The 26,033-nt window shown below is 44.1% G+C and overlaps 1 protein-coding gene across 6 annotated transcripts in view; it reads right to left on the bottom strand.

Moving 5' to 3' along the window:
• Positions 1-2,345: 2,345 nt before the first annotated feature.
• Positions 2,346-26,033, bottom strand: part of cxxc5a (CXXC finger protein 5a) — a 36,230-nt gene continuing 12,542 nt past the window's right edge. For all 6 annotated transcript variants that reach the window (XM_015349934.2, XM_015349931.2, XM_015349932.2 and 3 more), the window contains one exon: positions 2,346-5,415. In XM_015349934.2, the coding sequence (XP_015205420.2) occupies positions 5,371-5,415 (45 nt within the window). In that variant the 3' untranslated portion in view covers positions 2,346-5,370. The remainder of the gene's footprint in view (positions 5,416-26,033) is intronic.

The following is a 26,033-nucleotide window of genomic DNA, read 5'->3' as shown; positions in this document are numbered from 1 at the left end:
CTGAACAAGATCTCCCTTCCTCTTGGACTGGGATAATTTGACAGGAGTCTGCAGTTGAATGGCGAGCGAAGAGTCCCGTTGACTCTGCTTCCCTTGAAATTCCCCTGAGAGAATGGTGATAGCACTGCCTTCTCCTGCTACGGGTAGTTTCCTCAGACAGAAGTGTTCTTAGCCAAAAGCCCAAAAAGTTGAAGAAATATGAAGTTGGTTTTAAGTGAATAAGAGCCATCGATTATCTTTTGTGGGATTAAATGGAAAGATGGTCTAAAAAGCCATGTCCGTGACAGTTCCAGTCAGTTATTTATAGTTATTTTTTGTGATTTATAAGTGCAACTTGTTGCGACAGTACGGTGTTTACAGTGACCATTCCTATTGCAGTTTCTGAACACCTTCTTATTTTAGGAGCGTGAAGCATCAACATTTATTTCCTTTGAGAAGCAACCAAAAAATGTGATGAGCAAAGTTCATATGTCTGTCAGTTGATTCCTGCTTTGAGAAAAGCTGAGTAAATTCTGACAATTGCATAGTACAGTACTTCTTATTTATTTATTATACGTAACCTGTTTGCATCAGGTGAAGGCTGAAAATTACTTTTTATTTTAGGCCAGGTGGTCAATTTGTCTGCTTGCTTGTTCTGGAATTGTCAATGGAGACAATTGGTTGCTATGACAATGGTCAAAAGGTTAAGGTGAGGGTCAAACATGTGACTTCCACATGATAAGCACATGGTGAGGCAATGTATCCAGATTATTTAGAGGACTTCATTGTCTTAAACTAAGTGGTATTAATACATGCAGGAACGCACAAGGACTGGCTTGTGATAAGAGAGAACACAAAGAGAAAATCAGGAAAGGTTGCCCATGTTGACTAAAAAGATTCAATCAAGACTGAGGCCGAGAACTTTTGTGGCATGCAACACAAAACACTCAAACGCATTTCACTCTGCACTTAACATTTACTGATATACTACATCGTCAAACCGTAAGGAATAACTGGCACTCATTAGATAACTAATTAAAAACCATCCAATGAACAGCAAGGAACAGATTTTTAAATGCTCCACTAACAACCTCTTCTCCTCCGGATGTGACTGATGCCAAGTCCAGCACAGCTGTTCTCCGATGCAGTGCCCTGCCGAGGGTGTGCCGGGCTCCTGCTCCCCCTTGCCCAGGCACAAGATGTGGAGATACGGAGACTGGAAAAGGGAATCCAGGGAGACCGTCTCCTTTCAGGATAAAGGCTTAGATATGCTGCCAGGTTCTGACGTAACCTGACCTCTTTGAAAAACATTACACCATGGCCACACTTGTGTGTGTTGCTGCAGGAGAGCACCGAGGAAGTGTGGGTTACTGATTGATGGCGAGTGGGACTGATGCAGCATACAGACAACCTAAACAAGGCCTCAATGCCCTCAGGCAGCTGTTTCTCACTCTAGGACAGACCTGGGAGAAAACTCCAACACTGGCCTTGTGCGTCCACTCTTAGGATGGATGATACACCATTCTGAGGAGAAGATCTTATTCATGCATTTCAGCACAATGATAATTATTTAAATTGAGATTTTTGTTGGTGGTGCCCTCATGCCCTCATGCGAGCTCATGGAAATCATTGGAATAGCCTAGGCATGTTTGACTGTGGCTTGGGCTACACTGTTCCCCCGAGGCCACACTCCTGGGTGAGAATCCACTGGGTTGGGTATGAGCAGGCCACGGGGGCTCCTCAATGGGAGGTGCAGCAGTGCGTCCCTATTTCTCCTTTGGGGTACAGGGGAGTTTGCAGCACAGGAAATGGCTCAGACAGGAGGTCCTGTGGGCGAAGAGCATGCACTGGACAGGGGGCACAGCTGCAAGACAACCTGATGGACAAACCCAGTGCCGATCCAACAGGATCCAAATCGTGAAAGGGGGAAATATGTTTTGCTTCATCAAGTGTTACAAAAGCAGCACCACCCTTTAATCGTTGTGCTCCATACATGCTGTAGTTTGGTGTTGGCCCCTAGTGTGTTATCAGTGAAAGATTTAACAGCTCTGTCAGGTATGTCAGTCTGGCTCACACAAAGAGCCTCTCTGCAAGGCACCATCACTCCTCTGATGCTTTCTAATAGCCATTAACGAAGAACAATGGATATCTGCTCCAGGACACCATTTGTCGTAAGCCTCTGTGTACAAAGCGCACTGTTTGGAAGAGAACGGTGAGATCCAGTTTGTCATCTCTCTTTCCAAAGCTCTAAAGCAGAGACCTACAGAAGTTGGAAGATGGGCCTTTGAAGAGTGGTAGATCAGAAGACATGCTGTCAATCCTACAAACAAAAGACTCAAAAAAGGCTAACACGAGTAATGACATAGTCTGAGCAAACAGGGAAAGTTGTATTTTCAAATCTTGCACTGTTAAAAAACATTGTCAATGCCAATGCGGTACTTGGTCTTTCCAGTTTTTGCATATAAGTTTGATATATATTGTGTGAGATTTTGTTCCTGTGTTTGTGAGATGTTTATTATACACAGCACTCTCAAACTCAATGTCTACTCATAACCTAATCATAGGTTAATACTAATGCAGTAGCTTCCGATCTTAACAAGATGTTCTTAGTACATCTGGTAAAAAATATTTTAACATTCAAAAAAGGACTTACTTGAGACTTTACCTGTTTATAGTACATTTCTATTTCTTTTTTGTAGTTCACCCTTTTCACAAATTCTAGATACTCCCGAAATTGACAGGTTCGGGTCCCTGCAGGTCAGGCCGGTTCCTGGCTGGATGCAGCTCGTCCTCTATATGAACACAGAACAGTTCAGGAAAAGGGAAGAATCCTTTCTCAGGTGCCCACAGTCCTGAACCAAGGGTGTCCGGGCAGTATCGTAAGAACACCACCGCCTGTGTCCCAGTATTCGGCTTAATTCCAAGAACTCGCCATCTTCTGGAGGGAAGAAAGCTTTTCTTATCCAATCTCGTTGTGAGTGTTTTTCGTACCGATTGGCTCAGCGCCTTTACCCTTTCTTTGCTTATGACGAGTTGTCTTGCTTGGGGTTACCCTGCTCCTGACAAGTGAAACAATGTCCTTTTTATGAATAAAGGGACCAAAGCTGAAAGCTGCAGTCACAACACTCAATTGTACTGTCCTGCCATTTCCTCTCTTGTGTGGAATTACTGACTTTAGTCCAAAATGTCCATTTTGATGAGTTGCTTACGCATATTATCTGCTACAAGATTATTATTTTTTTAAATCTTATCACACCACATTGTGTTTTCTTTCATTTTCCTTAAATTAGTATATGGACCCAATCCTTTGGGGTCTCTTCCACTGCAGTCGTCATGTCATCTCTGGTGCCTAGCTTTGTGACATCTTGAAGATTGCTGGTTACACAACATATCAGGAAAACGAAGGCAGCATCAGTTTCTACAATGATCTCTATTCATGGCAACACCACAATACAAAGTATAACTCATTTCAAATTTAAAATTGCTGTTGCACCAGAGGTCAGAACATATTAATAAATTTTTCTCCTCTAATAAATAGATTAGATTCCTAGTTAATCTTATGGTACTTTTCTCGTTCTGACTTTGCACTTTATAAGAGCTCTGCTTCCTTAGAAAGGAACCTGCACCTCACATGCACACGTTCAGAGCCCTGTCATATGAGAGTGAACAGCCTTGACATTCAACAGTTATGGCAAAACACTGAACACAAACCCGAGCAGGCACAAACACATTGGTGCGCGCTAGCTTTGTCTTAGACAGACATAGGGCCGAATTCCCACAATCCCTCAGGAGGCTGAGAGTGGTGCCATTGGCGCTGATGTACAGGTGGGAATGGAAGAAGCCCACCAGTGTCCTGCAGGGTCTTCCTTATGCTTTGAGAGAGAATTTCATGATGAAAATATAGCCATTAAAAAGCGCAGGTCAAATACCAGGTGCAAATGAACACCCAAATGTTCCATTCAAATTCTCCTTTGTGTGGTTTTACAGGTTAAACTGTTTGAGAATGCTACAACTGCAAAACCCTGAAAAAGACAGAACCGCCTTACATGTCTTAAAATGCTCACTGACACAACAGAAACTATTTTAAGATTAGTTGCAAAAAACAGTTCCTTTTATGTCATGCTTTTTGCAACAAATTTTTATTTTATAGAAATTAAATTGCAATCACTCTCACATTATTTAAACATCCTATCTATTTTCACATTTCTTTTAATATTATTAAAATATAAAATTATAGTAAGCACCCAAAGAAATATCATTGAAATGTCATTATTACATATTCCGATACCGTATTTATCACTTCAGTTAGTTCATGGATGTGACATGAAACCTGAAGCGGAACCAGAAATCCTTTAAAAAATTACAAAATAAAAAAGGAACAAATTTGAAATTTCCAAGACTTTTTTTCATACTGCAGTTTTTTTTAACAGAATGAAGCACTGTATTTAAAAAATACACCATGCAAAAGTAGACATAGACTTCAAAACTGTAAATCTTGACACAAGTACATGCATTCATTTTTATTCACAAAACCAGCCCAAATTGCTAAATTAATACAAACATCACTGTTGTTAAAGATGTAGATCTGCTAACCTCATGAAAATAAAATCTCAGTGCTTTAGCTGCTACAGAACCTCAGCAGTACGGTATGCAATTCTTGTATCTGTCAATATTTATCAAATTGACGGAGAACAACAGTAAAACCCTTGTTTCTGACGCAATAAACTAAATAAGGCTGCCAGTTTCACAAAAGAAAAACATTGGGTAGCCAGGAGCTTCCAGCAACTCTTCCCAAGAGCAGGGCTTCGTGTTGGGCAAGCACAGCGATGCTGTGAAACTAGTAGTAGTTCCTTTTACCTTTTATCAGAAAACAGGATTCTACATCTTTACCTTGTTTTTTTCTTTTAATAACAAACATTGAGCAATTTCAAAACTATAGATTTATGACGTAACAAAAAAGAAACCAATCAAAAATACAGAACATGGTAAGTAAAGAACAATGGAGCTAAATTACAATAGTGCTTGTCATTAGCCACTAGTTTTAAAATATAGCTGTAAATTTACATTCTCTACACAAGTACTGTATCTTTCCACACATAAACGACAAAAACACCAAACACAGAAATTAGTTGATTGTCCACACAGTCCGTCATTTCTGTTTGGCAATGAACAGATCCATGTCAAAAATCACTGAAAACTGCTGGAAAAGGACAAAAGGTACCAAATGGAACATAGAAAAGGAATGAAAGTTGCCATAGACTTTTATGTTTATTTTTGGTTCAGGAAAAGTAGGTGCATCCATTAATTTTTCAGCCAAATATCCTTGCCCGAAACAATACAAGCAAGCAGGTGGCATTGCACTTGATGACAGAGCTTTGGGGTTCGTTCCTCCTACTGGAACCATCGGAAGGCCGCTCCTGTCGGCAACATCACCTTCTGGAAAACGCAAAAGAGATGTCATGTCAGCACAGGGAAACTCCACACTGGCCCACTCCCTGCCGAAATGTTCCTATACATGTGGACAAAAGGACACCCTCAAAAAGAAAATGCAACAGAATGAGCATCCAGCTCACAAAAAAAAGTTATTGCATATCATAAGAGTCACAGGGAAACAAATAATGATTGGGGTCTTTCTGGACAGAGCACAAGAGAGAGGAGATGCTTCATAATCAGGGAGTCCTGGAATCCGCAGTCCAGCCACGATGCTGACTCGGACTCTGGATCCTGGGACGCACAGTCAGATAGTCCTCACCAGATCAGTGATCATCTTGTAGCACGAGCGACTACAAGCCCTCCTCTCACTGTGACCCTCCTGCCGATCACTTCATTCCAGCAGGTGCCTTCTGAAAGGGTCCTCTCGCTCACCCCTGAAACACTGCGAACGCACAACTCTGTTCTTGCGGAAGCTCAAACTCTCAGCTGCAGCTGCGTGTCTTCTCTCTCGGGGCACTGCTGACCACATGCTGTCGACAGGCTCCAGCCAGGGCAGAATCCACAAACAGAACACATCCTCCCTTGCCTGGCTGCTCTACACTGGCTACCTTCTGCCTACCCCTATAATTCTTTGCCTGTGGTGTGTGGTCTTTATGTAACATTATGTCTGAAGCTTAATGATGACTCAGCTGTGCTTTGTAACAACAATATAGCACTTTACCAAAGCCTAAAGACAGTTCTCATTGTCACCAGAGTTTGTCCTGGAAATGTTGGGGTGACATGTATACCAGTGGTAAAACAGTAGTGAGAAAGTAGTGTTAAAGCTAGAAAACATTAGGTAACTGATACATTTTTACAAGGAATGGCTGGATGAGATTATGGGAATGATCTTCTACTAGTAAATAAAGATGAAAGATGAAAGAAAAAGATGGTTTGGAACCGTAAATATGTCTTTATACCGGAAGTCATTCTGTGCACAGTTAACTAGACATCTAAACAAATTTCACTGCCAACTTCCAGCATACCAGAGTACAAAGTGATGCTGTTCTTTCCCATCACTGCCATTGCCCAAAGAAATCTACCAAACACATTTGTTTATATATTGGAATATTACCAATGTACAGGTGAATTTGAAGAAGGTCCAACGCCCTAAGCAGAATGCTCCACCTAACAGGAGGATCCAGCTCTCACCATACAGAAAAGTTTCTTCCTTATAACACATCCTTTTAATCTTTCGAAGTGCATCACAACTGCAGTGCAAGGAGCAGGATGTGTCAGATACAGGAAAACCTTTACAGGATTACAATAGATCCTTATAATAAACTTCAAAATGTTTTAAAAAACACTATAACTATTTTAAATCAATAGAAACTGATACAACACTGCAGAAAACGATTCAGGAGGTGCGAGTGAGTGGAAAGTCTTGAGCATTAGTTACTTGCTATTGCTATAAATGTGCTGGGGAAGAAGCCCCCCAAGCAAGGCCAGCAGAGCTTGAGAGGCTGAACAGAGCAAGCAAAGTACAGTATTACAACAAAGCACACCTCACGAAGGCTCCACAGCCGAAGTGCTGAGTTTCCTTTCTTTTCTTGTCAGCCTGGAATAAACCCATTACCTGTTCCTCCAGAGCAAGCAAAGTGGCCCAGCCGAGCCCCAGCACGCCACAGGAGTCAGGTTCTGAGCTGCTGCGGCCATCGTCTCCCCGAGCCTGTGCCCAGTTCGGCACAATCACACGCGCAGCAAAAAAAATGCGACTGTGCTCAGAAGTGAAATATAACACTTTGAGATCACTGGCTGTTCCCTGTTGCCTGGACCCCATCTTTCTTTTCTGTTCTTGCTTTTAGACTAATAACGGACTAATAACAGACTAATAAGGACCTCTTTTTACTCACAACATTTGCTTGGTTTCACATGCAATTCTTAGGCTTTCCAGTGACCAAGACTTCAATTATAGGAGCATGTTACAGGCACAAGCCCCAAGAGCTTTTAATCTGTCTATCTTTCACAAGTCCCGACTTTCAATAGAAGTTGAAATGAGAATTGCTGAGTCCTAAAGGAAAGGGACTCTCTGTGGTCGACCACCCCAGTCACCTGCCAGTGCCTGACCAGACTCTAAAGAAATGAAGGTGTTCAGCGGACAGCAGTGGGCCAAGAGAAGGCTTTAACTCATCCCGAATGAGTCAAGCTGTTGAATCTGCTACTGAAATAAATGAGTTCCATTTTTCCGTTAGACTGATGTAATTAATTTACAGCCACCAAACTGCATTTCCTCCACAGAGAGAGTAGAGAGCTCAGAATGCGTATTTGAAACTTTGCATTTCGACAGCGGTTTCACATTTTCTGCTATGGCTATATAGTCAGGAGTTTCACACTCATTGTTTTCACTTTTCTCTACACTTCAGAGTGATTGTACTGCTAACACATGCCTGTCTCACTGTCTCTTCTTTTTCTGCTTATTATAATAACAACAACAACAACAACTATCTGTTTCCTTTTTAATGTCTACAAAGTTCCAGTTCATGTTTCTATGTCCTGCTAGGACCTTTTAGGTTCACTTCCAAGTTCATGGTTAATCAAAATTTAAAAGCATCATGATTAAGGGAATCGCAAATCCAAAGTCTGCACAGAAGAAATCATAGGAATTTAGCCATAATTTAGCCATAAGAATTTGATTTTCATGTAATGTTAACAAAACTATTTAGTTTGGGCCAGGGTTAGCAGCCAGTCTGTGCCAGTGTGGATCAATACCAAGAACCATTTTGGGCCAGTATAGACCAGTTTGGATCAGTGTCAGGGGCGAGTTTAGTCCAGTTTGGGTCAGTGTAAGTGTTAGGGGTCAGTATAGGCCAGTTTGACTCAGATCCATCAGGAGGCCGAGGGCACTCTGGGACGAAGAGATTCTGCTTTAAAAAATCAGAGATAGGAGGGGTTAACCCCTTCAGGAGCCGACCAGATTCACACCCTCCCTGTCCTGAGCCACACCCAGATCCCCGCAGCACCTACAGGAGGCTCAGTTCCGCAGCTGGATGCTCAGCAAATATCCAAATGGCCCCATTCTAATGGCTGCCAGCCCCCCCTTCCTCAGTCCTGAAGGCACCTCCACCCCCGGGGTGATCAGCATTCCTGTCCTCGCCAGCAGCCCCACTCATCCCGCGCAGCTCCGGCAGGAGCTTACACGCAGGGCTTCCGGCGCACTCTTTACAGAGGAGCTGGGGGGGGGATTAATTATGCAAATGGGTCTTGGAAAATATTTCTTGTTAAACTTCGCTGGGGAAGAGCCCTGCACGGCGCTCGAGCGGTAGCGCAGGCGCACACTGAGGGGGCTCCTAATGACTGAAACTGCTGGAGTGTTAACAGCCTGTTGTGCCTCCACATGGGCAGGAATGTTTCAAAGGCAGGTTATCTTGTTAATGATTTGTAGGCCCCAAAGTAAATTTATAGCTGCTTCTAATTCGATCGGTTCAAGACTCACACTGGGCGCCCTACCCCCCCACCCCACACACCCTTTCCTGGGCCTCAGCTGCAGCTCATGTGACCAGAGCGTCTTCCTGCCACCTCGGGGGTTGTCGCCGGCGCAGGTAGACTGCAGACACTCTGCCTCCTCAAGGCCAGCACCCGCATGGCTGTGTTTGAAAAAACATTTAGGGCAGGTTCACACAAGCCTTTGTCCAAAACAACATCTCTGGAGTTGACACTGTAGTGGCTTAGGTTTATCCTTTTCTCCTGTTCCCAGTTCCAGGGTATTTTTCAGAAACAAGTGTGGTTAAAAATGTATATCATTTATTCCGATGTACTAATCAAAGGAAGCTCGTCATATTTTCTTTTCTGTCGCTTAAGGCACCACATTTTCAGCATGGAAACAATTATTCCAGACCTTTTTGTCATAATGTGAACCATGATTTTTTTTTCTTTAGCCTCAGGGTTATACACAGAAAGAAAGTGCCCCCCCAACCTCACCTCAACACTTACAAGAAAAACTGACATTATGGTATTATGGGATGTTTTCCTCTCTTGTTCCGGGTCAGGAGAATGCCGGCACTTCCCCTGAGGTCCCACTCAGAACTGTACACTATATATGCTACAAGTTGCACACCTGCATGCAAACTAAAACATAACAAAATACACTACTGTACTTGCTCAAGGAAATACTTCTGAAATGCAAGAGAAGAATAAACGCACACAAACCTCACTAACTGATTTTGTCTATTTCCCTCTTATTCCTCTACAATTATTAAAAACATAACTCCATTGCATACTTTCTTCTAAATCAGAATGGCCACTTGTAATCCCATTATATTAAAGTACTTAATAACTGAGCCCCAGTTTGATGATCGCCTGGCCTTCATTAGCAGAATTCGCTCGGTTGGTTTTGTGCGAGTGGCAGAGTGCTGCCCTCTGTCCTGCAGTCTGCAGCTCACTCCATCTGCGAGTGCGATGTGCAAACTGCATGCCATACTGCTGCTCTGTCTCCCCCTCCGCCCAGCCCCCACACTCCAGAGTGACCAACGCAACAGCTGCGCTAGTGATGCACATCCTCTGGCTGTCCTACACAAGCTTCAAGCCTCCTCATGGACACATGGGGCACAACAGTGGCTTGAAGAATGAGATCCGATATGGTGCATTTGCTCACCGTCTACAGAGCTAAATTATATCTGCTTCCCTTTGGATCTGTTTGGACAGAATGCATTTTCTAATTGGCACAGATCACCAGAAGCTAATCTGGGCAATGCTATTTAAGTCACAGCTAACTGCTGTGTGACTAGCTTGAGCATTATGGCACCCAATCTCTGACAACGGCAAACTACGTGCTGCTACAAGAATCTCAAGAATCTCCAACCTTGGTTACGTCTGGACTCCGTGTTCACCGAAACGATGCTCTAGCTGCAGTTCACATTACACTTCTGGAAAAATCGTCATGTTCGTCGGCCTGCAGCAGCCTTGGGAGAATCAGCTGTTGTACATGCCTGTTCGGGGCACAGAGCATGGGAGTGCCAAGGGCGTCTGAGGAATGTTAAGGGATTTCACACTCATTTCAACACCCTGTGCACACAGACAGTGCTGTGTCTCCAGCAATTGCACAAACAGAGGGGAGTCACTGAACCCATCATCAATGAGCTTTATTAAAGAGTACAAACGACCATTTTCTTCAGGGATCAGTGTTTCCAAAGACCCAGTCCTCAGAACTAACTAGTCAAATTAATGACCCTCCTCTGCACTCTAAAACAGTTAATCAGTTACAGAGACCTGCTACAAAAAGGAATATGTTTGCATAACAGAGATGCGGATGTTATATAGATGTCTGTAAACCCAAGTTACCCAACAAAAGTCTTGGTCCTGAATGCAGAGGGCTGGCAGGTGCAACACCTGGTCTTGCTGCTCTTGGGTCTTTTGCCAGCACGGTACAGCGGCAATGCAGAATGAGCTGCCAGATGTTGCAGGAGTGAAGTCAGCCCAACTGTTCTTCAATTGTCTGACCACAGCCAACCCTGCTCTTGCCAGGACTGCGTGGTGTCAGATCGAGCCGTGACCAGCTCCCTCCACTTGACACCTAATCTGTGCTGTTTCTCATGCAGCTTCATAGGCTGGGAAAGAAGCATCTGGCCTGCAAACACATGACTGACAAATCCATTATTGTTGTTTTTACATTTTACATCCACCAGTACAGAATCACTATTTATTAACAAGCTCAGCTCCAGATTCGGCCCATGCACACTCGTCTTCTAAAACGTGTTTATAATCAAGCCATCCGCCTCTTCCTCATACGAATCCCGGATGTGCAAACGATCAGTGCCAATGGATTGATGCGACAAAGATGCTCTGCACTGACCGATAGCACTCACTGCAGGGGCTCACTGGTGACCGCCCAGCGGCTGGGGGACACTGCCAGCACCAAGCACAGCAACCCTGGCCAACTCCAAACCCACCCAACTCTGAAGGCAGCCAGCCAAACAAGCACTGATTCTGGCAGCTTCTGTTCACACACGGCTACTGACGCAGCTCAGGTCTGAGCCAGAAATCTCTGGACTATAGGCCCCAACCTGCACACTGAATGGAGGCTTTGATAAGCTGACTCACTGAGGAGCCCTCCTACCCTGGAATCTGTTTGTCTTAGGAACACTGAAGTGGCAAGTTAGTTTGAGTAAAATAGCAGCTTGAAAGCACAAAATACCATTAAGCACTGAAATATGTTTCTTAGTCCTGATACTGCATGTTGGTAAGGGCTTACCACCTCTTGGCCACAGCAGCTGGGACAGTCTTGATAAGTCACTAAAGTGAAATCCTGCAGCTCTCTCAAATCTCACCCTGCTGTTTAGGTATAATTCTGTATCAAACTCATTTCTTCCCTATTATGTCATTAGACAATTAATTAACTTCAGGTGCATTCTACATTTAGTTTGACCATCCCTCTTGTTTCTTATTGCAGCTTTCTACACTTATATGTGAATGTATAATTTTCCCTTATATACAGTATGTGCAATAACGTATGACTTCCTGTACATTGCTTTGGGTAATGAATAAATAAAACCTAAAATCATGAACTACTGATTCTAAAGGGGCTATAAAAACTGAGGAACCAAAACTCCTTCACCAACCAACTAGGGAATTTCATAGTCAGTTTAATCAACATTTTGCTTTATCCCAGGTACTGAGAGGAAAGGAGAACTTTCACCCACATGAAATGTGACGTGACAGTACTGAGTCAGGACACAGGACACAGACACAGCAACACCTTCACACCCACAGGAGTATTGTGTTTACAAAAATAAACACTAAGAAAAATATGGTCATGCACAGCTTTCTGTTTCAATACACAAAAACTTCAGCACACTTTAGCTGGTGCTGGGTGCCACCTTGCCTGAGCTCTGTTTGTTAAAAAAACCACATTGTTCAACCAAAATCTTTTCTCCTCACTCTATTAGTTTATTTCAGTTGCTGAGAGCCTGTATGTGGGCTACTGCTAGTGCCAGTGTCAGATGTTGCTCTCTGCTCTGTGGTGCTAAACACTCAGAAAGTCTTCTTCCAAATCTTCCCCCATCTGCTATCATTAACCAAAACATAATGCTTTACAACCTGCATGTAACTTTTAACTTAGAGGTACTCTTTTTAACATTTTCATAAAACATTTTTGTCACATTTTAATTAATGTAGAAAAACCTTGACATATACCTGCATTTTCGTGGCTAGATCAACTTTTTGTTACAAGAGAATGAATACCTTTTGAGGCTGATGTATTGCAGAAATAGGTTAATTCATAATTCTATCCGCCTTATCAGAAACCGGAGAGTGTCAGGAGGCAGACAAAAGAAGCATTGCGATGGCAACACCACTCTGTCTGGAACTGAACTGTCTAGCTGCCACAGTGGAGTTCAGCGCTGATGGTGGAGCATTTACAGAACACTCTGACCTGTTAACACCTGGGGTAACACAGGACAGACCCGTGCTGTAACAGCAAATGCTTTCTCTAGGAAGCACGACAACAACGGGTGAGAACCTGAAAGTGCAAGAAAACAAAAGGGGCAATTCTTAACTTAAAATAAGACCACTCCCACAAAATCTCTTTGTAATAACTTTAATAAAAACCTTCTTTTTTTCTTTTGTTTATTCTTCTGCATTCACTACACTTTGAATCTGCAAAGGACTAAAAAGCAAATTCATTTTTTGGGCCTTGTCTATTTTCACCCTTAATAATAAACTATTTTAACTGAAGAATTGAGACATCAGAGTAAGTGTTTGTTGCAGTTGCATTCATTTGAAACACATAAAATAGACACATCCAGGTTTCTAACTTTTTGTTACCTGAACTCCAAATATATGTTGTATAAGAACAAGGATGCAAAAACACGCATGAGTAAAGGTAACTTTGACTTCATTCTGGAGAATTCATCAGCCGACACAAAACCACATTACAATTTGAATGTGAAAGCCAAAGTTAAGGACACTGACCTGAGTGGCATGAAAAAAGCTCTTTGTTTCTAAATTCAGAGCTCCCTGCTAGCAGCAGTGTAAGGCTCTTCTGTCACGTGTGCAGTGTTGTAAATGGACTCACAGCGCAAAGCTGATCAATTCTCTGACGCTGCCCTCAATCACATCCGGTAAGCACTTCATCGTTTAACACTTTCAGGATAATACAACCTTTATATTTTTATTTCTGCAGATTTGTGGAATTCCTAATGAGAAGGTTATCATTGCTAAATGATCCCCTCTAAAACTAGCAGTTATCTACAAAGGAGGAAAAAGTGACAGGGCTTCGATCTGTGCAGCTCTAAGTAGCAGCAGCACTAGCTGTCTTCTTCCCAGTGAATTTATGAGGAGGATAACACAACTTCAGCCAGAGTAAACCATTTCTCTTCCATCTCGCAGCCCCAATAGCTGCGCTCCGGCTGTTTTTACAACGTGTAAAAATAAAAGTGGGGTTTCAGAGGAGCAGCAGGCAGCGCACCCTGACCGCTCACCCTTCAAGTCCTGCCAGCCGCGCACATGAGCCGCGGCCGGGCGCTGGCGGGGGACTAGAGCGAGCCCTCCCAGCGCCGCCGCCAGATCTGCACACATCTGTCATGGAAACAGCCGGCACAGAATGTGGCTCGGCTCTCCGTCCGCAGAACTGGGTTCTCTATTCATGCCGGCGGGTTTTTTTTTTTCAGACACCTACATTTCGAAGGGGAAAAAAATAACAAAAAAAACTAAATGAACTTTCCAGAGCTTTCAACGGTTTTAAGAGCACAACTGAATTAATTAACAAAACGCCTACTTGGAACCAGAACCCCAAGAGCCGTCCTGAAGGCATTCTGTAACCTCGCAGCTCTGGCTGGAAGTGCTGACGCGCAGCTGCTTGGGCGAGCGCTGTCACGGGGGACGCTGGGGCGGCAGGCAGCCCCGGGGCGTGCTCGAGCCATCAGGCCTGTCCGTGGGACTTGGACGAGTGCACTGCGCTGTGCACGGCTCCACAATGACAGCTATCTACATCCACGTTAGACAGGCATTACAGCCCTCGCTGTGCACAAAGGCGTCTTCTGGCGTCGGTGCCCCAGCCGCTGTGAGGGAGCTGCGATGCTGAACTCACTGCCAGCTCCTGCTTGCAGGACAACCTTCAGGAAATATTTCTCCTCTCCCAAGCAAGACACCCAGCTGGGGGAAGTTTGGCATCAGCAGCTCTGCTTGGTTCTAATAGTTGGCCTTTTTTCCCCAAGTTGCCCAGGAAGGCAGCTGTAGACAGCCTTTTCATCAAAGCCATCAGTGACGTTTTAATTGATGAGTGGTCAAGATGGGAAAAAAGCCCCAGCTCCCTCACGATCAGCCTCAACCTGGTCTGTACCTCCTCTGTTGACTGGCTGGTCTGGTGCATTTCCGGTCAACGCATACTCTATGACAATGGGTGCTTGCTCTTTTCATTTCATCACATTAGCTCTTCAGCTGCTTTATTTATTGGTAGGATGTGGGCCTTGCCTCACTGTGCGGTTTGGCATTGTGCATTGTAACCAATCAATGTACAAACTGTAATGAGGAGAGTGATGTGATGGCCAGTATTGCCGTCTCACAGTTCTCAGTCCCAGGTTCCAGGGACTCAGTCTCTGACGTTTGCAGTTTGCAAGTTGCCCCTGGATTGTCTCTAGGTGCTGCAGTGCCCTCCCAAAGGCAGCTCTGCAAACTGGCCCTGTTTGTAAGCGTGCGCGTGCCCTGAGCAGGACTATCGCCCCTTTCAGTGTGACCCCTGCCTGTGCATTGCACCAGCTTCTGGCTTCCGGGACCCTCCACATATAAGGCAGCTCCTGGTAGATCCAATGGGTGGATCCAAATGGATGGATCCAAATCAAATATGGGTGGATCCAAATCAAATACAAGTGTGTAAATAACATAATGTCTCCAACTTTGCTGGAACTCATCAATTATCTGACTTCAAATTAACAGCATCACTTTACAGTGTTTATCCAGTGTAATTACACATGAAGTAACATTTGTTGAAACCCCATGTCTGCCTGTGCTCATGACATATTCCCCTTTTTTAAAGTGAAAAGCCAAACACTTTATGTGAGATTCTACAAATTATTAATACGACTGAGTAATTTTATTTCAGTTTCAGTTAAGACTCCAAGGGTATCTGACCTAATTAAAACCATTTAAAACCATCTGAAAAGTGTTTTACTTCATCTTGTTAATTTTTCAATGACAATGAAAGTACACTTTATCATGAACCTAACAACATTATTCTAGAGAGCTCCACAGACACAGTACCATTCACAGCTTTTAGGTGAATATTTGACATATCCAGAATACTGAAGTATTGTGGATATAAGCCGGCTTCCAGTGTGTTCTGAATCCGGTATATACATGCAAGTGGAATTTTAATATTCTGTAACAATAATCTGTGGTTTATATATACAGTACTGGCCTTGAGCATGATACGTAGAAACTAGCTTACCGCTTACTGTGGTGAAGTGCTACAGTCTGGGATACACCCTCACCTGTGCATACTTAATATACCACCATTAATAGGAAGCTTCTTATGCCCATTAAGATCCCATCTGTAACACACAGAGCAGCAGGTGACCAGGACTCCATGCCCAGTGAGAAGGTGTATCGAGGACAACACTTCATGTTACAGAATTTAGGCTCTGATCAACAAAGCTCTTGTTATGAAACAACAACCTTCTCCTCTACTTCAGTAATGCTGGATACATGTAATCTCTTTCAAGAGACATAAGTGACCTGGTTCCCTGCATTACTCTGTACAAATTAATGAAGATTTAGTATTTAAAGGGAACTGCCTTCATCCCTGTTTGGGTTCAGTCAATGTCTTAAGACTTTAGAAAAGTAGGGGTGTTACACCAGCATCCTGGCCAAATTTCCCCCTGGCCTTTACCGGTCATGGCCCCCTAATAATCCCCATCTCTGAACTGGCTCCATCACTCTGCTCTCCTCCCCACTGAGAGCTGGTGTGTGTGGGGAGTGTACTAGATTGTGCTGCACATTGGTGGCAGTAGTGGGATTCCCTATTACCTGTAACGCGCTTTGAGTGGAGTCTCCAGAAAAGTATTATATAAGCGTACATAATTATTATTATTATTATTATTATTATTATTCTTTTTAAAATGAGTATGTTCAACACTATCTCGGACTCGACATCAAGTAGCTAACAACATCTCTCTTTAATTTTCTACAGGATTTTCTGTGGAGAAAAAACACCAACATGAGCTGTCAAGCCTCTGATCTTATTCCATGTCATGTCATCTGAGGTGAGCAGGAATACAACTTACATGACAGCAGAATGTAGTTCCATTTTGTTAGTGAGATGAGGTGCCTGCTGCTGTAATACTGTATATGGGAAAGCATGATAACCGAGGAGAACACACTACAGCTTACATAACGGGGCACAGAATCTGTCCCGAGAAGCTCATTCTTTTGGCGCTTACACTGCTACTGAAGCAGGCCGGTGAAAGAAATGTACTGTCTTCAGTTTCAGTAACATGAGAAATAAAACATTATGACCCTGGGTTTCCCATCCAATGTGTCATTCCTAAAAATACATCAGCCATTTCATCCAGCAAACCCTTCTTTCTGATGCAACATCCATAGAGATCCTGCCTCTTTGTGGCCATTATAGACCCTGCTGCACTGATCACAAAAGAAAGGGTGTCAACTCCTAATCTTTGGCTAAACCCCATTCAAAAACATGCTTTCTCACTCTGGCCTTCCTAAATACAGCCCTGTTTTCTTCAGTGAATAATTCCACACTTGTCCACCTTAAACAAATACTGCATGATGAGCGCTGATGCAGAACACCCACCATGGTCCCCACCCCTGCTAGTAACCTGCTCTGAGATCATCCAAGATGATGGCGCTAAAGAAAGGTAAGGTATTATTATTAGAAAACTGTCAGGCTCTCTCCAAAGGAAGAAAAAGAAGTAATGGTTCAGAGATTAGGATGAAGAACTGGATTTTAAAGAAAAAGTAAATCTGATACATCTCCAGTTTTCTGCAGAGCACCACAATTACCAAAATACAACCCTGTATATTTTATGTTGCCACAAAAACATTACCATCAATTATGCCATCTAGCAACACTGTGAAGCCTTTCCTCTTCTAACAATACCCTCTCCCTAGAGCCTATAGTAACATACTAAGATGCTAAGATAGTGCTCTCTTACCCATTCTGCATGGGTTCCAGGAGGAAAACTCAGGTGTTTCTATGCACAATATAACAGTGAAATCAAAGGGTATGCACTCTGCTGTGTCCTTTTTGCTTAGCAACTTAAGAGTTTACAATGCCCAATTATATTTCCTCACCTTCCTCGCAGTCTCTCTGCTGAGGCAGATCTTCACCTAATCAGTGAATTCTGACAAGCTGAGGCCTTGAGGGCTGAGCACAATCACAGCAGCCCATTTCCTCTTTCCAACTCCTCTGGGATTGCTTCTGCCAAATTTATGGCACCCAATAACTTTCCACTTACCGTGGGCCCATCGCTCTCTGTATTTCACTCTGTTCTCATCAGGTGACGTAACAGTATGATTATGCCATCACGCCATTATCTTTAAATCATGACTTCCAATCAAGCTGAATTGGGCTGTTTTTAAGAGCTTTTCTGGCCACAGATCACTTAAAGACTCAGCAGAAAACCCCCTTATACCATGAGGTACAGCAGAGATTAGAACATAAACCTCACTTCAGTCAGGAAACGCATCACAGAGCTGGCTGGCTAGGGAGATTAGCTCACTCTGTGTAATACAAAGACAATGGCTGGTGTGGCTGTTTTTGAATTTTAACATCTCAAAGCATAAGAAACCACAGCGCCATCAGCACATAACTGCATAACCCCTAAGCCACCTTATTTCAGGAGAGCCCCAAAACTGCAGTGACAGAATCCAAGGGAGAGCTCACACTGGTCCGCTTCAGGAGCTGTGATTATGCGAGAGAATAAGCCTCAGGCATCGAGACACATGGACAGACACTTCGGACTCCCTTGTTGAAACACAGGATGCAGGAAACTGCAGATGAAGCTCTGAACACATCAGAATACAGAACCGAAAACCATTTCTGGTATTTTCCACTCCTACTTACAGATTCAAACTGTGCGGCTACCTTCAAAATTAATGTACAGTTTTGGTACATTTGCAGAAAGGAGCAGCAGACATTTCTCAGGCAGGGTATAAGTTTGCACAGCCACCGGTCTTTTTATTGCCAACAAGGTCGTGGGCATTAGTAAGCATAGAATATTGAAACTCCTCTCGGCACCATTTTTTCCCATTTTGCCAAGTACTACTGTGCAAAAAATGCAATGTCTAAACACGAAGGAACAAAAGAAAATTACACATAACTTATTAATTTGATCAAAAGCCTTGTATTTAATTTGAAAAGCTTTAAATAGCTAATGACAATCTTTTTATCATTTTAAACCCTCTCATTTATTCTGCATTTTGTACTTTGAAATATTTTTTTACATGTGACCTGTAGTGTAGAGCAGAAGTAGCTTTTAAAGAAAGTAAGAAGTGATTAATAAACTAATATAACTCCTGAAAAATTATAGAATCATATTATAGAGTTTTGGGTGTGACTACAACCTTTGCCTGTGCAGCCTTGAAAAGCTGAAATCCAGTGGGAATTTCAAAGGTATCGAAAAAGAGAAATGTTTTCTATACTTTTTTCAAATAAATGTTGTGCTTTCTAAGGAAACATCTGGTATGGGCTCTCCATGCAGGGTTTCCAGTTCTGTCTTGTTAAAAAAACAACAACGTCTCCTTTGGAATATTGTGTATATTTTGGGCAACGTGTTACAAATAAGACATTGCTGGGCTAGAATCAGTCCAAGTAAGTGCAATCAAGTACATTTCAAGTCTTAATGGAATGCCCTATTCTGTCAGGCTGAACGAACTGAACCTTTCCCAGTCTTGAACAGAGAAGACTACAAGGAGTCCCGATTCAACTATTCAGAATCCTCAAAGACACTGACCAAGTCAATCCCTGACAAAAGTGGGCTTCTTCAGAGCAACAACAAGGAAACACAGGGAGCACAAGTGGAAAGTGGATGGAAGTGCAATTAAAACTGAGAGAAGGGAGGCACTTCTTAAAACAGAGGGTTGTGGGAGAGTGGAACAAGGTGCCCAGCCATGTCACTGCACTGAACTGACACCAAGAATAACCTGAAAGGGCAAACACTGCGGATCCTCATCAAGAAACGCAGCTCTCCCTTCCCACCCCTTGCTTCACTAAAAAGCATGGCACTGTACCTGCTGGAAATTCTGAAATCACGAATTTCAGGCCGAGTCTTGCGTTTCTCAGCCGGACAATCAGTGGAAAACGTGAGCAGAAACACATGGGCGTCTGCTTTGGCTTCCTTAACTGTCAAGTGGTGCAGCAGATTACAGGAGAGCTCTGGGAGAAAGTCTCTGCCCCCGAGAGGCACCGACGTGTAGAGCCTCTGCCCCCTGGGCCCCGAGCGCCACATCTGTTTTGTCCATTTATCTGCTTGACTCCTCCCCTATCGGTCAGATCCATGTCCTTCTGTTTTATCCCCTTGCTTCCAGACGTCTCATCTATCACTGAGAATAACACTTTTTCATGCTCCATTAAAGCTTTTCATTAATTCATTATAATACCTGTTTCATCAGCTCTCTATCACTCCTTTAAACAGTTATGTTAATGAGCACAACAGTGAAGATCCCATTGCTTTCTGCTGTACACTCTTCTCCCCCGGAGTGCAGGAGCCCAGAAGAAAGACAAACGCAGTGTCTCTCCGGCCTCTGGACTGCACCTGGAAGGCTGTGGCTCTGCTTCTCCTCCCTTTAGCAAGGTACTTTATCCACACAAGACCAGCCAGGAAAATGGCTACAAACGTAAGTTGCTTTGGATAAAAATAACAGATCAGTAAATGTACTCTTGCTTGTAATGTCCTATGGCCTTCAGTTAGAAAGCAGAGGCTCTCTCTGTATTTTTGATGATGGCTTTTGAAGTGCTACATAAATAAATGTTTGATTATTGTTGCAACACAAGCTGAAATCTGAACAGAATTTTTTATTATTCTATGAGCTTCCATCTAGGAAACAAGTGTGCAGCATTGTCACAACAGCCCCCCCCCCCCCCCCCCCCTTGCTTTGAGACATCTGGCCATTCAGAACATGACAAAGAAAATATGTCTGATAACACTTAGGCTTTTTTTCTTCCTGTTCCACTTTATGCCATCATTCACTGCTGAGGTTCCTTCATTATTAGACTAAGCCCCTGCAAGCACGTTCCTCAGAATGAAGGCTTCCCAACTCACCCAGGGAGCAGATGGGCATGTGGATTAGTACAGGGTCAGACTGCCTGCTAAATTCTTCCTGTTCTCTTCATCAGGTTAAGGTTGCCAGAGCACAGGATGAATCAGACTGTCCAGAAAGTATAAGGCCTCCTTGGCAGCTATGGATGGGAACCCTCAGCAGTGGTGTTTCTGGGGCAGGGGAAAAGCTGTTTTGGTGGGGGTGATCCTTATCTGCAATCTAGTGCCTTGTGAAACCAAGCAACATCAGTTCTCACTTAGACCAGACTCTGTGAAACTGAGAGACATCAGTGCTCACTTAGATTCCCAGCTGAACTCCACCGCCCGTAATAAACATCAAGTAGAGAATGGCTTCAGATATAAAATGAACAACAAAATAGTATTTCCAATTAAGAAAAATTAAATTAAGAAAAATAAAACAATTTAAATAATAATCGCAAACCCTTAATGTTGCATTACATATTTCAAAGTATAGAAAACCAAGGATCATTTTGGCATCCTTGATAAAGTATAAAGGACTGGTAAATAATTTATATTTAAGTTAGTATTTCATGAAGGGCAGACACAATGGTGTCTATCACTGCTTATACACTGCTAATAAATGTCTCTAGTACAGAGGCTTATTTTGCCACTGCATATTAACAAAGCCAATGATATGTACAGTAGTATTTCATTTAGTTCAGTCCATTCATTTGTTTTTACAGATAAATCACATTTTCATTCAAACTGCACCCAAAAATGAAATAGCATCATGTTATGAGAGTTTGCCACTTCAAATTTACAGTATAACCACTAATATATATATACAGTATAATAATTGGTGGTTATTTAAAAGAAATCCTCAGGTCTAATCCCCACATTGTGGTTTTTACATTTATTAAAACAATCCATTCATCCTTTTCAAACGTCCTCTTCTGATTCAGAGTCGTGGGGGAGCTGGAGCCTATCCCAGCGAGCAACAGGCAACAAGGCAGGACACACCCTGGATAGGACACCAGAGCTTCACAGGGACACAGACACCCACACACTCACACCTAGAGCCAATTTTCCCAGAAGTCAATTAACCTATCAATTAGCCAATTAACCCAGGGCCCCAGTGCTACACAGCAGCAACACAAGCCACTGCGCCACCATGCCGCTCCACGTTTCTCATGGAGCCATGTGAGACCACAGCATCTAGTTAGAAGTGTGAAAATGCAGTAAGTGTAAAGAAAGCACTGTCACACAACGTCCACGTTCTGGGAAAATGGACAGATCTTAAAGAGTCAATGGAGAGAAGATCTGGATGACCATCCCACTGCTAGAACTTTCAAGCCCTTAAGTGGTCAACAGAATCTAACCAACGCAATCAGTTTAAAGTCAGAACCGTCGGCTGGTGTTTTATTTCAGTATTCTAATTACTTTCTTCTGCAATGCCCTGCCAAATGAACTAGAACTTGCTGGTGTTCTTGGATCATTCAGCTATAAGCAGCCCAGCAAGTAAAATGGGCTCAATGACCTCCTCTCCTTTCTGTGCTTCCTAACGTTCTTGTCTGAAGGCACAGCAGAGTGTATTATATTCTTGTCTGAAGGTACAACATTGTATTTTATGTTCTAGTCTGAAGGTTTAGCAGAGTATATTATATTCTCGTCTGAAGGTATAGCAGTGTGTCCTGTCTTTGTATCTTAAAGTACAGCACTGTCTCATGTTTTTATCTGAAAGTGCAGTACAGGTTCTCATTTTCTTCTAAGGGGCATAGCAGGGCATCTCATGTTTTTGTCTGAAGCAGCGGTTTTTATCTTCTAGTCTGAAGGTACAGCAGTTTTCCTCGTAATGCTGGGCCAGAGCCCAGCTGTCAGACACAGAACTCTACTTCCTGCTGTCCAGGTCCTCCCTGCTGGATCAACAGCTGCAAGTGACACGTCTACACCTTCTGGCTAAAGCAAAAAGAGGACCAATTCAACACTCATTTCTCACAGGACTCGTCCTCCTCCATTTTACTGTGTATCATTTCTTCAGCTTGCCAAACAATGTACCCTGGCTTCCAATTTGAAGACATTCATGTCCTGCCAGCAGGGGACAGTCTGTAAAGTCCACCAGACATGTCACGGCTGAAGAAGACTCAACCTGAAACAGGTTCACTAAGCTTCTGCAACAAGCAGGGGACACAATCCTGCTTTTATTCCTTCCTTTTCCGAGTCCGTAGACGACAAGCAATTGCAGGCAGAGAGGCTCTTTGAAGGGCATGGAGCTCCTCGGAGACTTCAGCGTATGCACCGAGCCCCTGCAGGCATTGCGCCTCGAGAGCAAGGCTCTGCTGCCTGGTCGGAGTATTCCCTGACTGGCGAGGAAGACGTGGGTTCACGTCTTTGCATGCTGATCACCCCTGAGAATTTGATATATATACAGGAAACAACAGCCTTAACAAAAAGAACAGCAAGTGCTAAGGCTTAACTGAATCATTATACAATTTGATTTGGTAAGAACTGTGACTGTACATATATAGTACAACCTAATCCATATCACCTAGCAATGTTTTGGGAAACATTTAGAAATCTTACTCTTCTTTTCGTTACTATCCTAGCACACAAATGAATGTCTCAAGGGTGTCTCTGCTGACTCTTTTGAGGGTGAGGTAATCCTGCTGTGAGCTCGCCAGCAGCTCTGTGCCCACTGGTTGGCCAAAGCTGTGAGTTGGCTGTTTCCAGTCATTTCTCAAGAAAGGTAAGAGCTTTCCTCTGACATCTGGCAGCTGGGACAAAACAAACAGATTCAAGCTGCGCAGAGTCTGAGCGATAAGTCGTTCCCCATAATAAGGGACTGTTCTGGTTAATATCCTGCTGTTGATGATGGCTATAGTGTTTGTTTCTTCATCATGTATAGATACAGCGGTGCGTGTCTGCTACCAGCACAGCTCTGTAAAGTAAGGCCAGACCTCTCCAGTGTGTGAAGTATGAAGTGACTGAGAGGAAGTGCATGCTGCTCCCCCTCACAGATTTTTATGGCCGCCTCACAGCTGCCATGAGGTTTCAATGGAAAACAGCCTGAAGGGTCTGTGAAGACCGCCCCCTGTGCCACGCACCGCCAACTTTTCCCATTTACTGGAACCGTGCACAGCCACTGGAACTCGCCCGTTCTCCAGGCAGGCCAGGCAGAGCGCAGGGCTCTCACGCACTCCAGCCCAGCTCACTGCAGACAGGCACCGCCACCGGCTGCCCCTCCCAGCACCGCCGCCCGGCACGGTTACTAACCTAGAAGACACCCCACTGCACCACACTCTGACAAACACACAGCAAAACACCCCACAGCACCACACTGACAAACACACAGCAAAACACCCCACAGCACCACACTCTGACAAACACACAGCAAAACACCCCACAGCACCACACTCTGACAAACACACAGCAAAACACCCCACAGCACCACACTGACAAACACACAGCAAAACACCCCACAGCACCACACTCTGACAAACACACAGCAAAACACCCCACAGCACCACACTCTGACAAACACACAGCAAAACACCCCACAGCACCACACTGACAAACACACAGCAAAACACCCCACAGCACCACACTGACAAACACACAGCAAAACACCCCACAGCACCACACTGACAAACACACAGCAAAACACCCCACAGCACCACACTGACAAACACACAGCAAAACACCCCACAGCACCACACTGACAAACACACAGCAAAACACCCCACAGCACCACACTGACAAACACACAGCAAAACACCCCACCACACCACACTGACAAACACACAGCAAAACAGCCCCACAGCACCACACTGACAAACACACAGCAAAACACCCCACTGACAAACACACAGCAAAACACCCCACAGCACCACACTGACAAACACACAGCAAAACACCCCACAGCACCACACTCTGACAAACACACAGCAAAACACCCCACAGCACCACACTCTGACAAACACACAGCAAAACACCCCACAGCACCACACTGACAAACACACAGCAAAACACCCCACAGCACCACACTGACAAACACACAGCAAAACACCCCACCACACCACACTCTGACAAACACACAGCAAAACACCCCACAGCACCACACTCTGACAAACACACACAGCAAAACACCCCACAGCACCACACTGACAAACACACACAGCAAAACACCCCACAGCACCACACTGACAAACACACAGCAAAACACCCCACAGCACCACACTCTGACAAACACACAGCAAAACACCCCACAGCACCACACTCTGACAAACACACACAGCAAAACACCCCACAGCACCACACTCTGACAAACACACACAGCAAAACACCCCACAGCACCACACTGACAAACACACAGCAAAACACCCCACAGCACCACACTGACAAACACACAGCAAAACACCCCACCACACCACACTCTGACAAACACACAGCAAAACACCCCACAGCACCACACTGACAAACACACACAGCAAAACACCCCACAGCACCACACTCTGACAAACACACAGCAAAACACCCCACAGCACCACACTCTGACAAACACACAGCAAAACACCCCACAGCACCACACTCTGACAAACACACAGCAAAACACCCCACAGCACCACACTCTGACAAACACACAGCAAAACACCCCACAGCACCACACTCTGACAAACACACAGCAAAACACCCAACCACACCACACTCTGACAAACACACAGCAAAACAGCCCCACAGCCGAGAAGAGGTGAAGGCCCTTCCATAGGAGCAGACAGCCGGCGATACCACGATGCCAGTGGCCTGTTCCTCTCAGGCCTAACGCCATTTTATCTGACTACAGGTAGAACTGGGAGGGGAAGGTATTTGCAGATATGGGAATACGTGTTCTACCTGCCACTGAATCTTCACAGGACAGCTGCAGACTTTAATACAAGTGATTTACCGATTCCACATAATTAGAATGCTTTTGCTCAGCTTCCTGAATAGTCCATTTGATATCACCCAACTTAACTTATTTCTGCTTTGCAGAATCCCATCTTTAATTAATGCTGAAAGAACGCCAGAGTTCCTTCCATCCATAATGCAACTCATGTAAAGGGACAGCGGCCTCGTTCAGAGGCTCCTGGACTGCTGTGGCGCATTCTCTGATGGCACTGATCAGTCCGGAACTGGCTCCCTAACTCTGCTGTGCTGAACCTCAGCAGAAGGCCGCATTCTGAGCTGGGGGACTGGTTACCCAAAACAATAAGATGCGAACGTGCACCCAGAACAGACATTTATTACTGTATTCATTTCTCAGAGCCCCAGGGCAAGGTTCCCTGAGAGCAGGAAGGCATGGCTTCTGCAAGGTCTCAGGACAAGACAGAGCATGTCAAGTTCGGAAATTGGTGGAGGCTTGTGCTCAGTGAATTACCC

The sequence above is a fragment of the Lepisosteus oculatus genome, chromosome 11 (assembly GCF_040954835.1).
Source record: "Lepisosteus oculatus isolate fLepOcu1 chromosome 11, fLepOcu1.hap2, whole genome shotgun sequence".
NCBI lineage: Eukaryota > Metazoa > Chordata > Actinopteri > Semionotiformes > Lepisosteidae > Lepisosteus > Lepisosteus oculatus.
This window is presented reverse-complemented; position numbering and strand designations above follow the sequence as displayed.